Source organism: Gopherus evgoodei, chromosome 10, assembly GCF_007399415.2.
Source record: "Gopherus evgoodei ecotype Sinaloan lineage chromosome 10, rGopEvg1_v1.p, whole genome shotgun sequence".
NCBI lineage: Eukaryota > Metazoa > Chordata > Testudines > Testudinidae > Gopherus > Gopherus evgoodei.
Window position 1 is genome coordinate 78669298 of NC_044331.1, and position 13043 is coordinate 78682340.

The following is a 13043-nucleotide window of genomic DNA, read 5'->3' on the forward strand; positions in this document are numbered from 1 at the left end:
ATGGATAGATAGACAGAAAGAACAAGTCCTGATGGACCACTGAACTGTTCTGATATGGCAATTTCTGTGGTTTTTAATATCACTAAACTTCACATCTTCATAACAGCTAGAAATTAATAATTAAAGTACATTAACAACCCTCAGCGATATATTTTATTTCCTGCAGTTTATATGCCAGAAAATTAACGGACTAACTTTTCTCCTCTGAAGACTTGGTTACAAATGGGCTCAGATGAGTCCCATCTGGATATTTAGCCACTCCGCAACATCATTGCACAATGGGACATGGCTGACTACATTTGCTCATGAGGGTCACTTGAACTGGGACAGTACTGGAGCTGCAGGTCAGTTTTTAGGTACATTGGTGAGGACCACAGTGTGGGGCAGGACAAGAGAATTCTGCAGCTCAGGCTCCATCTTAGGGTTTTATATTGTCACCCATCACCAGAATACCTGATGTGTATTGCTATGCATGAGTGCAGGGAAGCTTACACTGCACCTGTCTCTAGTGAGTCAACAGTGTGATACTGTTGCAAAAAAAGCAAATGTGATTCTGGGATGCATTAACAGGTGTGTTGTAAACAAGACACGAGAAGTCATTCTTCCGCTTTACTCTGCGCTGGTTAGGCCTCAACTGGAGTATTGTGTCCAGTTCTGGGCACCGCATTTCAAGAAAGATGTGGAGAAATTGGAGAGGGTCCAGAGAAGAGCAACAAGAATGATTAAAGGTCTTGAGAACATGATCTATGAAGGAAGGCTGAAGGAATTGGGTTTGTTTAGTTTGGAAAAGAGAAGACTGAGAGGGGACATGATAGCAGTTTTCAGGTATCTAAAAGGGTGTCATCAGGAGGAGGGAGAAAATTTGTTCACCTTAGCCTCTAATGATAGAACAAGAAGCAATGGGCTTAAACTGCAGCAAGGGAGATTTAGGTTGGACATTAGGAAAAAGTTCCTAACTGTCAGGGTGGTTAAACACTGGAATAAATTGCCTAGGGAAGTTGTGGAATCTCCATCTCTGGAGATATTTAAGAGTAGGTTAGATAAATGTCTATCAGGGATGGTCTAGACAGTATTTGGTCCTGCCGTGAGGGCAGGGGACTGGACTCGATGACCTCTCGAGGTCCCTTCCAGTCCTAGAGTCTATGAGGGCTTTGCAGGCATAAGCCACTACTATTCATGAAGTTCACAAAGAAAACTCAACGCTCTAAGTTCCATTTTGTCCTTGATGAGAGCTGTAATACAGCATTCTTAGGGCTTTCCTTTCAAGCATCTACCATACGCTTTTCAATGCCATGGCACGATGGATACATTGGGCCAAAATCATGCTGAATGTAACTCCACAAAAGAGCCTCAAGCCCGAACTGCAGCACCTCCCAATGCAAGTCTGACCCAGTGCTTGAAGCCCACAGTCAGATCAGGGATGATTCTGGCCCACCTAGATAGACGCTGGAACTAGGGGTGCTGCTGCACCTCTTGTCTTGAAATGCTTTTCATTATATACAGTTTAAAGAATGAGGAGTACTTGTGGCACCTTAGAGACTAACACATTTATTTGGGAATAAGCTTTCGTGGGCTAAACCCCACTTCATCAGATGCATGCAGTGGAAAATACAGTAGGAAGATATATACATATATAGATATAGATATATACACACACACACACACACACACACAGAGAACATGAAACAATGTGTTGCCATACCAAGTATAACAAGACTAATCAATTAAGGTGGGCTATTATCAGCAGGAGAAAAAAACTTTTGTAATGATAATCAGGATGGCCCATTTTCAACAGCTGACAAGAAGGTGTGAGTAACAGTAGGGAGGAAATTAGCGTGGGGAAATAGTTTTACTTTGTGTAATGACCCATCCACTCCCAGTCTTTATTCAAGCCTAATTTAATGGGGTCCCATTTGCAAATTAATTCCAATTCAGCAGTTGCTCATTGGAGTCTGGTTTTGAAGTTTTTTTGTTGGAGAACTGACACTTTTAGGTCTGTATTTGAGTGACCAGGGAGGTTGAAGTGTTCTCAGACTGGTTTGGTTCAATGGCTCTCAGCACCCCCACTATACACATTGCTCCAGCACCCCCGCCCACTGATTTTAAAGCTGCATGTTCAGAAGCAGCTGACTGGGGAAGGAAACACATGAAAGCAGAAATACTTAACTGGAAAAAAATATTCCTGGGGGAGAATGGTCAATGTGTATCTCAAGATGCTATAATGATCAGAATAATCACCACCCAATGTCATCACACCGCGTCACACTGCTCTCTTAGCTCGGATAATGCCTCACAATTTCAACGATAACTCACTTGGTTAGGGACATTATGGTTGTGTGTGATGATGATGAAAAGCTTTCAGAGCTGTCCAATTAGCAGCAGGTGAGCACTGACACAGCTATCTTACACCATTATCTTATGGTGACTCCTCCATATCGCTTTGAAAACGGACTGGAAAGAAAATGGCATGCAAAGCAAAGCTTGAATTGCTTCTAAGTTTTATTTTGGGATATAGAAGAGAATGCAGGGTTACCACTCACGTGGGACCTTAAAATGTGTGTGTTTGGGGGAGGGGGAGGAGAAAGTTTGTTGTATATATGGAAGCTCTGAAGAACAATCTCCTAGAAAGAAATCCACTGTTACTTGCCTCCAGAGAAGTGGGAGAGAGCATCACTCCACCAAGAGTGAAGTAGAATCAAAGTCTCAACTTGAATCAAGTGCAGACTGCAATATGGATTACAGCAAGATCTCCGCTTGGAGTGAATGAAGGACTAAAGGAAAAAATGGATTTCAGGGTAACAAGCTTGTCTTCCTCAGGGAAATTGACTGGAATAGTTCTTGCAGAATACCTTCCCATGTGGACCCTATTCCAGAATAAAAACTGCTCTATTTCTCCAGAATAATTAGCACCCTGCCAAGACTCAAGGTGGGAAGCTATTCCACTGCAGTTGTTCTGGTCAATTTCCCCATGTAGACAAGGCCTAAGAGGGCTGGACAGTACATGGCAGCCTGTCTGATCACACATTGACCTCGGGCACATCCCGGAAGCTTTAATGTAGGAATCGGTCAGATTTCAGAACCAGTATCTGAAATGCTTTGTTGGTTCCACCTCCAACATATCTCTCCTCATTCAAGGCCCTGATATAGGAGGAAATTTCACCTCCATCGCTTAATTTGCAAAACAAATAAGCATATTAAGGCACAATTAAGTTTCTGTTGCTGGCCATCAGGGCAGAGGAGCAACATAGTTAATCAGAATAAAACAGGCCGGAGCATGATTAGACCTGGGAGGCAGGACTTCTGTGTCCTATTCCCAGCACTGTCACTGACTCGCTCTGAGACCTTTGGCAAGCCACTTAATCTCTGTGCTTTAGTAGAATAATCATCATCATCGTCATCATCATAATACTTCCATAGGTCCCAGGAGTGTAGTGGGCTTAATGTACATTTGTAAAGTGCTTGGAGATCCTCTGATAAAAAGCACTATAGGAGGGCAAGCCATTATCATTATTATTATTGTTATTACCTGGATTGTGCTGCACTTTCCTTGGCTTCACACAGTGCAAAACATTTGCTTCCAAGATTAAACAGCTCCTGTCCAATTAAACCAGGCTTGATGGCTCTGGCTATATGCGACTAAGTGTAATAATTGCTTGGTACAAATCTTATACATTTGAGCTGTTCTCTTGGTTGCTTGGCAATCATTTTCTGAGTCACTTCTATAGGCTGTGTTGAAATGCTCTGGGCTTCACCAAAAATACCACTGATACCGAATGTCCTGCTACATATATGTCACGGACTCAATTCCTGCACCTTCTGGGTGTATCCAGGTGCCAAATACTTTTTCTTACCCCCCGTCTTTGTACTTGGCTGTCAATGCCTCCATTCACTGCACAGTGCTAGCTCCTCCAAAGGTCAACGGCAAAAAAATGCACCTATCCTGCTGGCTCTGACTTATCGGTAGATTTATGCCTTGTGGGGGCTGCAGTGCATAGATCTCCAGGGAGGCAAATGCTGCATAATTTGCGAATCCCTGTTCCAAACCAATAAACACACATGCAGCCCCATGAGTTTGTGGGGCCTGTTATTAACATTCCTCAGGCCTGCATCGCTGCTCAGCGGGAGCTCTAACCTAAACCATCACAGTCAAGAAACAAAAAGGAACAATAGCTTGAATACCTTTTTTCAAAAGCAAGCCAAGTTCTAGGAAAAACATACTGGCATTCATTTTGGCCAGCCTGCATGCTGACATCCTGCAGCAAAAAACAACACATGCATGGCTTTTAAAATATAAGAACATAAGAACGGTCATACTGGATCAGACCAATGTATCCTGTCTCTCACAGCAGCTAGTGCTAGAGACTTCAGAGGGAATGAACAGAACAGGGCAATTACCAAGTGATCCTTCCCCTGTCATCTAGTCCCAGCATCTGGACATTAGAGATTTAGGGACACCCAGAACATGGGGTTGTGTTTGTGTCCCTATGTTTGCTAATTGCCATTGATGGACCTATTCTCCAGGAACTTACTTAACTCTTTTTTGAACCCGGTTATACTTTTGGCCTTTACAACACCCCCTGACAATGAGTTTCACAGTGAAAAGTACTTCCTTTTGTCTGTTTTAAAGCTGCTGCCTATTACTTTCATCAGGTGACCCTTGGTTCTTGTGTTATGTGAAGGGGTAAATAATGCTTCCCTGTTCACTTTCTCCGTACCATTCACACTTGTCTAGACCTCTATCATGTTCCTCCCTTAGTCATTTCTGTTCTAAACCTGCCTCCTTTTAAGAGCTGCAAAATTATATCCGTCTTTTGTCTGGTCTGACAGCAAGGGCTGTCTTACTATGCGTATGTACAGCACCTTGCACAATGGGGCCGTGATCACAGATGGGAACTTCAGGCACTATCATAGTACAGATAAATAATAATGTGCCCACAGATACCCAAGCATAAGGAGAACTAGACATCCTAGCTATGTGAACATGCCTTGAATCAGGAGCATCTCTCTAAATCTACATCAGCACTCGCATCTATTTGCTCTCACAATACGTTTATTTACTGTTGACTATTAAAGTACATTTGGGCTTCTATTAATGGAAGCAACAACATATGCCCACTCCCTGCACAACTCTGTTAAGCAAAGCATGTTCTCTGTCACAGGGCCCCAGCAAATCAATTCCATTGCCCTGCTTTCAAACTAATTCTTCCTGAATAAGAGGCTTGAAGCTTTGTGGAGAAAAGCCTCTGGTCTGCAGCTGAACACTTCATACAGAGGAAGGCAAAGGCAAAGAAAGCTTCCGGCAATGCCACACTGCTTGTACTGGGAGCTTCTGGAGAAGGTAAATGCTTTTGCTGCACGGGTATGTTTTATCTTTGGCAGGGACAAATCACAATGGAGATGAAGTCTGAGTATGGAGGCTAAATCAATGGCAGCACTGATAATGGGAAGAGGGAGAGCATCTGCCGACCCCTGAAACAAGTAACAAATCAAAGATCAGAATGTGCACAGTGCAGAAAGGAAAAACAAATTTAAGAACACTGAATGGACCATTTCAGCTAAGAAGCTTTTAGTCAATATCAGCGATGTAGCAATCTCTGCAGTCCAAGACAGCCTTTCCCGACACAATACTGTCCTCCTTCAGCCGGGCTACACTTTACAAAAGGGGGCTCATGGGCTAAAATCTTAGATCCAAACATCCCCCCACCCAAAAAAAAGATATGAGAAAGATGAACCTGGATGGCAAATGAAATTCATGAACCAAATGACATTAATAGGCAGCAGGTTTAAAACAAACAAAAGGAAGTATTTTTTCACACACCACATAGTTAACTTGTGGAACTCCTTGCCAGAGGATGTTGTGAAGGTCAAGACTATAACAGTGTTCAAAAGAGAACTAGATAAGTTCATGGAGAACAGGTTCATTAATGACTATTAGCTAGGATGGGCAGGGATGGTGTCGCCTAACCTCTGTTTATCAGAAGCTGGGAATGTGCGACAGGGGATGGATCATTTGATGATTACCTGTTCTGTTCATTCCCTCTGGAGCACCTGGCATTGGTCACTGTCAGAAGACAGGATACTGGGCTAGAGGGACCTTTGGTCTGACTCAGTATGGCCGTTCTTATGCATCTCAATTTTGTAAATGGCCCTGGGTCTTGCTAATGGACTATATCTAAACCCCAGAAATTTAGACTCAAACTGTGGGGTGTTTGGGAGCTTGACTGATCTCTGGCTCAGATACTTTCCAGGTTCTAGGTAAATGCATTTCTAAAATCTCTAATAAAATAATATCTCCCCGCATTGGCAATCAGTTGCATTGCCTCCAAGTCCATAAGAAGCCTTCTGCTAGGGCTGTGCCAATGTTCAGTGGGGCTCAGATCGCAGGTTTCACTCCAGGTTTCTCCCTTTAATGAACAATAATAGGATGGTAGAGATTACGGGACTTGGGAGCACCAGTCTGGATGGACGAAGAACTTGACTGAACCTTTTCCCAATCTCAAATTAAACTTCTTGGGACTCTTTTGAGATTCAAAATAAGTTTGGTTTGTTGTTTTCCTAGCTGTGATTTTTATATATATTTGGTGCTTCTGCAGTTCCTGGTTTAAGCCAAAAGTGGAAGCCAAAATCCCAAAATGGGGGCAGTTTTTGCAGCATTTTCAGCTGGAGCAATACCGATATCACCTGGTCATCAGGGACAGATCTGGTAAGATTTCCAGCCAAAGGGGAGTGGAGAAGCTTTACATAACAATAAATAACCCTAGCTCTTATAAAGCACTTTTCTTCACTAGAGATCGAAGTGCGTTATAAAGGAGCTAGGCACATGTTACTTGCGGGGAAACAAAGATGCAGGGAGAAGTGATTTGTCCAAGGTCACCCAGCAGGCCAGTGGCCAAACTGGGACTAGAACCTGGGTCAGTCTCCTGAATCGCAGTCCAGTTTTCTAACCACTAGGCAACACTGCCTCTCTCCAAGCCCTGAAACTTCTGGTGGACTGTCCACTGGAGCGTCTCTTTCTCTGAGGGTGAAATTTACCCCTGTGCTGAGTGTCTACACAAGACCTGGGCACCACTTGAGTCTCAAGGAAGTCCCCAAAATAGAGAACAGTCCTTTCTCAGGAGGTTGGAGGTTGGGATCTGCAGTCTTGGTTGGGGCTTCTGGCTCCTATGTTCATAGGAAAGAATTCAAGGTGCCCGTCCACCCTATAGGGGTTATTTTGAATCTCTGTGGTTCCAGAGCAGTTTAGTATACATATGTCAGGCTTTCTACAGCCTCCTCTGGAAACCACCTCTGCTTTAGCTGGCTATAAAGCCTCACTACCACTGCTTCTCTAGAGAGACTAATAAGTTTCAATGTAACCCACCTGACAGTGTTTGGTCAAGTTGGGTTTACTTGAAACCACGGTCAATGCTTTCCTTGCTGGAAGGAATAATGCACAGATGGGAGAGAGATGGACTGAAAAATACCCTCCATCCCTCATGCAAAAAACCCCATTACCTCATTTAAGGCAACTATCCACCACTATGCATGTCAGAAAATAGGGCAAACTGCACTGGAAGCAAACATTAAACTAGAATTCCAGCAAGTGTTTAGAGCTCTGCAAATTGCTCCCATTGTGAAGGCACAATGAGGAAAGGAAATGCTGGCGAGCCAGCCCCAGTGACCGCTGAGAAGAATTATTTTGTGGGCGGGAAAGAAAATGAAGCTGCATGAACTGAAATGAACAAGCTCAACAGCCGCAAAATGGAGCGTGGAACCAACGCTGCTGGGTGGAAAATTGGGTGGCACAGAAAAACTCGTTTAGGAAGAGTGACTCATTGTCGTCCATAGGCTCCAGCAGTTTAGCCTACATTGAAAAGGCAAAATGATTCGCCATTTCTAAGCAATTTAAACGTATTATTTGAAGAGGTCAGTCCAGAAGCTATCTGTCTAGCCAGATGCTCATATGGCCCCCATCATTGTAACAGAAGACAAAAGGGAACTTGATTTTGCTGAAGGGTTGGATCCGACTCCCATACGTTTTTGAGGTCGTTGGGTGTTTCAGGTTATACTAAACTTTCATCTCCCTTGGATGTAACACAATGACCTCATTCTTAGGGATCAGACACAGCCTTCCTTCCCCAAAGCAAAATGTAGATCCCACCAGCACTAGAGAACTCACCCCGCTTCTTTCTCAAAGATAAAGGTGCCCATAGTTTCAAAGAACGAACAGAAATGCACACTCAAAAGACAGCTCCCTGAGAGGAAAAACATTTCCTTGCCATCCTGGAGTGCCATATTTGGGGACAGGAAGGAATTTTCCCCTGGGTCAGATTGGCAGAGACTCTGGGGGGGTTTCACCTTCCTCTGCAGTATGGGGGCAAAGGTCACTTGCGGGTTTAAACAAGTGTAAATGGTTTCTCTGTAATGTGAAGTCCTTAAATTATGATTTGAGGACTTCAGTAACTCAGTCAGAGGTTAGGAGTCTATTACAGGAATAGGTGGGTGAGGTTCTGTGGCCTGTAACATGCAGGAGGTCAGACTAGATGATCATGATGGTCCTTAAAGTCTATGAGTCTCAAAAGAAAATAGCAAGACTCCAGCACTGCACTTGTTATAGCTGGGTCTGCAGTAAAGTCCAAGTTGGTGGCACAAACCAGTAATTCTACTGCAGAGGTGAGTTCAGGGCCCTATAGAAACCAGACTCAAGTCCATTTCCACTCTGGGATGCTCTGTTTCAGCGGCACTGCTCATCTCTTCCCTATTCTCCCCTTGGACGACTCTCAATTCTTCCCATTTTCACTCTAGAGTGACACCTGCTGGCTGAGTAATATGGGTTTTAGAGAGACAAGATGGGTGAGGTAATAATCTCTCTTCTTCAGAGTCCTGTTTATCTAGGGACCTGAAGAAGAGCTCCGTGTAAGCTCAAAAGCTTGGCTCTATCATTGGTCCAATAAAAGATATGACCTCATCCATCGTGTCTCTCTAGTATCCTGGGACCGATACAACAACGCTGCAAACTATTAATGGGCTCGTACTTCCTGACCAAATAACCACATTTACACAGTGCCTGGACACAGGGAGGAGGGGAAACAAGGCCCCCAGGACTCAAGGCTCTAGATATCAGGAGTCAACTGGAAGAGGAAATTGTGAAGGAGGAGCTATGCACAAGATGGCTGTCAGACAAATGCTGGTGAGAAGCCAGCGTGTGCTGGGTGACCAACAAACATGGAGGACGATCTATTAAGGAATGAGGAAGCACCGACTAGTGGCCAGACTGTGCATTCTGGAGCCCTGGTCTTCCTAATTGCAACATCTCAGGCGAGTCACTACATCTCTCTGCGCCTTGGCTTCCCCCTTTGCAAAGTGGGAATGATCATTACCTCCCTCCCTTCTGATGAGGGGCAGGGGGAACGTTTTCCAAAATGACTAAGTCGCTTAGGCACCTACGTCCCATTTTTTTTTCAAAAGTGCCCAAGGCACTTAGAAACAGAAGTCTCTTTGGAAGTCAGTGGGTCTTAGTCTCTTTCTGCACATTTGAAAATTTTACCCAAGAGCTTAAAAACTTGTCTCCTGTCTGCTCTCCCTGGGTCAGATAGCCAAGGTAGCTAGTAGTTTTGAGTGGCTTGTTTCTCAGTTGAGGCACCTGAAAGGAACCTGAATTTCAGAATCGGCTGAGCACCTGGCCCTTCACGGGGTCTCGAACTGGACCACCAAAAAACAACAACCACCGAGCCATCCAAAGTATCCAATCACCTTGCTAGATGCCCCCGGGACCACTTTCTGTGGCTACATCTACACCACAATTTCAGGGTGGGGTTTTCAGACCCACAGTAGCTCAAGGAGAGCTAGCATGAGTATAAACAGCAGTGGAGATTCAGTCGCACAGGTAGCAGGAGCCCAGCTTAGCCGTGCCAACTACCTACCTACAGGGTTCCAGATGTTGGTAGTCGGCACGCTGGGAACAACACCCCTTGTTCACAGGGTAGACATGGTTTGTGAAAACTGCATCATGTGTGCCCAATGGCAGCCTTACCCAAAAATGTCCCGATGAATCCCAGTGCTAAAAAACTGGAGATGACGAACAAGAACCCTACTCCCAGAACAGCCAAGCCTGCATAGTAGACAGAGAGGCAATCTAGACCTTCCAGCTTCGGCTGACTCCTCATGGCTTCCGTGAAACTGCAGGAGGCAAGAATAAAAGGGAGACTTTTAGTTGCAGCATCTCTTCAGCAGCTTTCCTGGCATCGGTAGGGAATAGAACATGGAAAAGAAACTTGGTAGAAAGACTTTTTCCTCAGAATACAGCTCGTCATACGTGCTGATTACTTCCTGAGAAAAGCCAAATGCCAGAGTTTTATTAGCAATGAGAGCAGTGGCTGACACAGTCATTTTTACTTGGAACCTAACACAGGGCTAAAAATAGTAGCATGTTTAAATGCATTTTGTCCCACGCACTTGAGGTTCTGGGGGAAAAAAAGTCACCTGCCTTGTCCACATTTATTGCTTTGGGTTGTAAAGCCTGACGGGAAGGCAGGACTTTCACAAGAATTAAGAAGCTGTGAAAGACCTACAGGGTTATCCTGTCCATCCTCCCCTGTATGCCCTCAACAAAACATTTTGCAGAGTTAGACACAGGCTCAGGAATGGTTCACAGCTGGAACGTGAGATTAGAAATTCGAGAGGGAGGGTGGGTCTGGACTGGTGAAAAGACAGTGAGGAAATTCTTCCAAGAATATACTTGATAAACATAGCCTACAATACCTTCAAGCAAGCACAGATTTATAATTACCATGTTGACTTTGAAATTTAGGGTCCAACCCTCTATTGATTTATTACTGAGTGTAATACTTATGGCCCTATTGACTTAAAAACTATGCCCAAGAGTGGGGGTTGGCATACGGTGACCAGATGTCCCGATTTTATAGAGACAGTCCTGAGTTTTGGGTCTTTTTCTTATATAGGGTCCTATCACCCCCCATCCCTTCGGGATTTTTCATGTCTGCTGTCTGGTCACCCTAGGTTGGCAGGATCAGTTTCCCAGGTAGTACTGATGTAATACATTTACATTTCAATGTGAGATAGTGCTATTATTAAGAAATAGAGAAAAGGAAAGAGAACCTGCAAGCTTATGCACATTATTTCTGTGAAAATTGTTGCCATGTGAGGTCACCCTGGCTGCTGTAGAGTCCCAAGTAATTATTTTTACAAAGTTGTCCTTATGAGCTGCGCATGCGACACTGTACCTATTCTGCATAACTCTCTTCACTAACATATCTTAGCTACATTTCCTTATGGCCCCAATTTCTGAGAGTGGACTGAGTAAAACTTTATTCTTCCCACTCACTCTGATGTGGCTCTTAAACAGTGCTGCCAAGCCCCACACTTTTATTGTGACTCTTGTGACAGTGGTGTGTTTCTTAAAGCCTCAGCTCCTGGAGTCATGTGAGTATGACTCTTTTTTTTTTTATTAAAATGAAAGCTGAAAGGTTCTAATCATCATACTTGAAAATGTGAACACTTGAAAAAACAGAAGGCAAATAAGAAGAACCCAACATTTATTAGGAATTTTTTAAATCTCATGATTTTTAAACTGATCATATGACTTTTGGGGACAGAAATTATGCTTTTTGAACTCTTTGGAGTTTGGCAGTGCCATTTAAATTAACTATGGTGTTTTCCTTTGCACAAAGAGCAAACTGTGTATTCTTCTGTCTTTTTATATTTATTTTTTAATTTCAGACGAAGGAAAACAACCAACAATGAAAGAACAAGGGTAAAATCTTCATGAGACAGCAAGCACATAGTATCTCATTATAACATTCAGCTATTCAAACTGGTAGCTGACACTACAGCAGGCCTGGGGGGATTCTCTGTGTTAAAGGCACAGAATGACATCTCCTATCAGTTACATACCTACATACATTCCCCGCTCTCTTAACCATCCTATACATACCCCTTTCTTGACACAAATAAACCCGGCTGCACAAGAGTCATGAGAGCAATCCCACAACTAGGAGGTGAAGCATTAAAACACATCGTTTTGAAAGGTCAATAGTTACCACTCTTGGATGTGCACAGATGCATTCAGCCCACTTCAGCTGTCTACAGACAGAATATCCATAGTGATTCTGTTCAGCCCATGTGCTGCCCCAAAAGCACCTGGGGCTGTACATGCCATGAACTAGCCTGCACAACACACGGTTTCTCTTAAATTGCAAATGTGCATGAAACGTAAGCAGGCCAGCCTCAGAGTGCGTGTCCTGACCCTCTGATTCCTTCTCCAAGCTATTTTTGTCCCTCTTTCCCCCATTTGGTAAAGAAGCACAAGGCCATGTCTACACACAGATGTTACACCAATCGTTTTTTAAACTGATTTAAAATTAGCCTGTGTGGACACTGTCATCTCGGCTTAAGCCAGGCTTATTTTGGTTTAGTTCAAATTCATTTGTAATTGCTAGTTTAAACTAAGCTGAAAAAAAAGACTGGCTTAAACTGAAACAAGAGTAGTCACACAGCTTTCTGCATCAGTTCAACACCACACTTGAAGTTAATCCAATGCAGCTTCCTCAGCCAGACAGGCCACTAGACAGGGCTCCGTCAGGCTCCTGCTAATGGGGCTCTTTGTGCCAGTCAAATGGAGGTGCTCTTCCTACAGGGACCAATCACACTGAGTTCCCTGCTCTGCTGGGAAGTGGCTTGTTCAGAAGCGAGGAACTGAGTTCAGAACCAACTCAGACTCCCCACAGAGCAGTATGTGCCCCCCTAACTATACATTTGTGTTGGGGGAAGGAGGGAAGCAAGGTGCCCATTTACTACCCAGGGCCGCCCAGAAGATTCCGAGGGCCTGGGGTCTTTGGCGGCGAGGGTCCCCCGCTTTGGCAGTAATTCGGCGGCCGGGGGTCCTTCCACTATGGGACCCGCCATCAAGTGCCCCAAAGACTCGCGGTGGGAGCCCCTCGCCGCCGAATTACCGCCGAAGCGGGACCTGCCGCCAAAGCGCAGCCGGGTCTTTGGGGCACTTTGGCAGCGGGTCCCGGAACAGAAGGACCCCTCATGACCAAGTT

General features: G+C 44.4%; 1 protein-coding gene across 2 annotated transcripts in view; it reads right to left on the minus strand.

Annotated features, from left to right (window-relative positions):
* The window catches only part of PEMT (phosphatidylethanolamine N-methyltransferase), a 98247-nt gene that overhangs the window by 19321 nt on the left and 65883 nt on the right, over positions 1 to 13043 (minus strand). For both annotated transcript variants that reach the window (XM_030578124.1, XM_030578123.1), the window contains exon 4: positions 10013 to 10158. In XM_030578124.1, coding sequence (XP_030433984.1) covers positions 10013 to 10158 — 146 coding nt within the window. The remainder of the gene's footprint in view (positions 1 to 10012; positions 10159 to 13043) is intronic.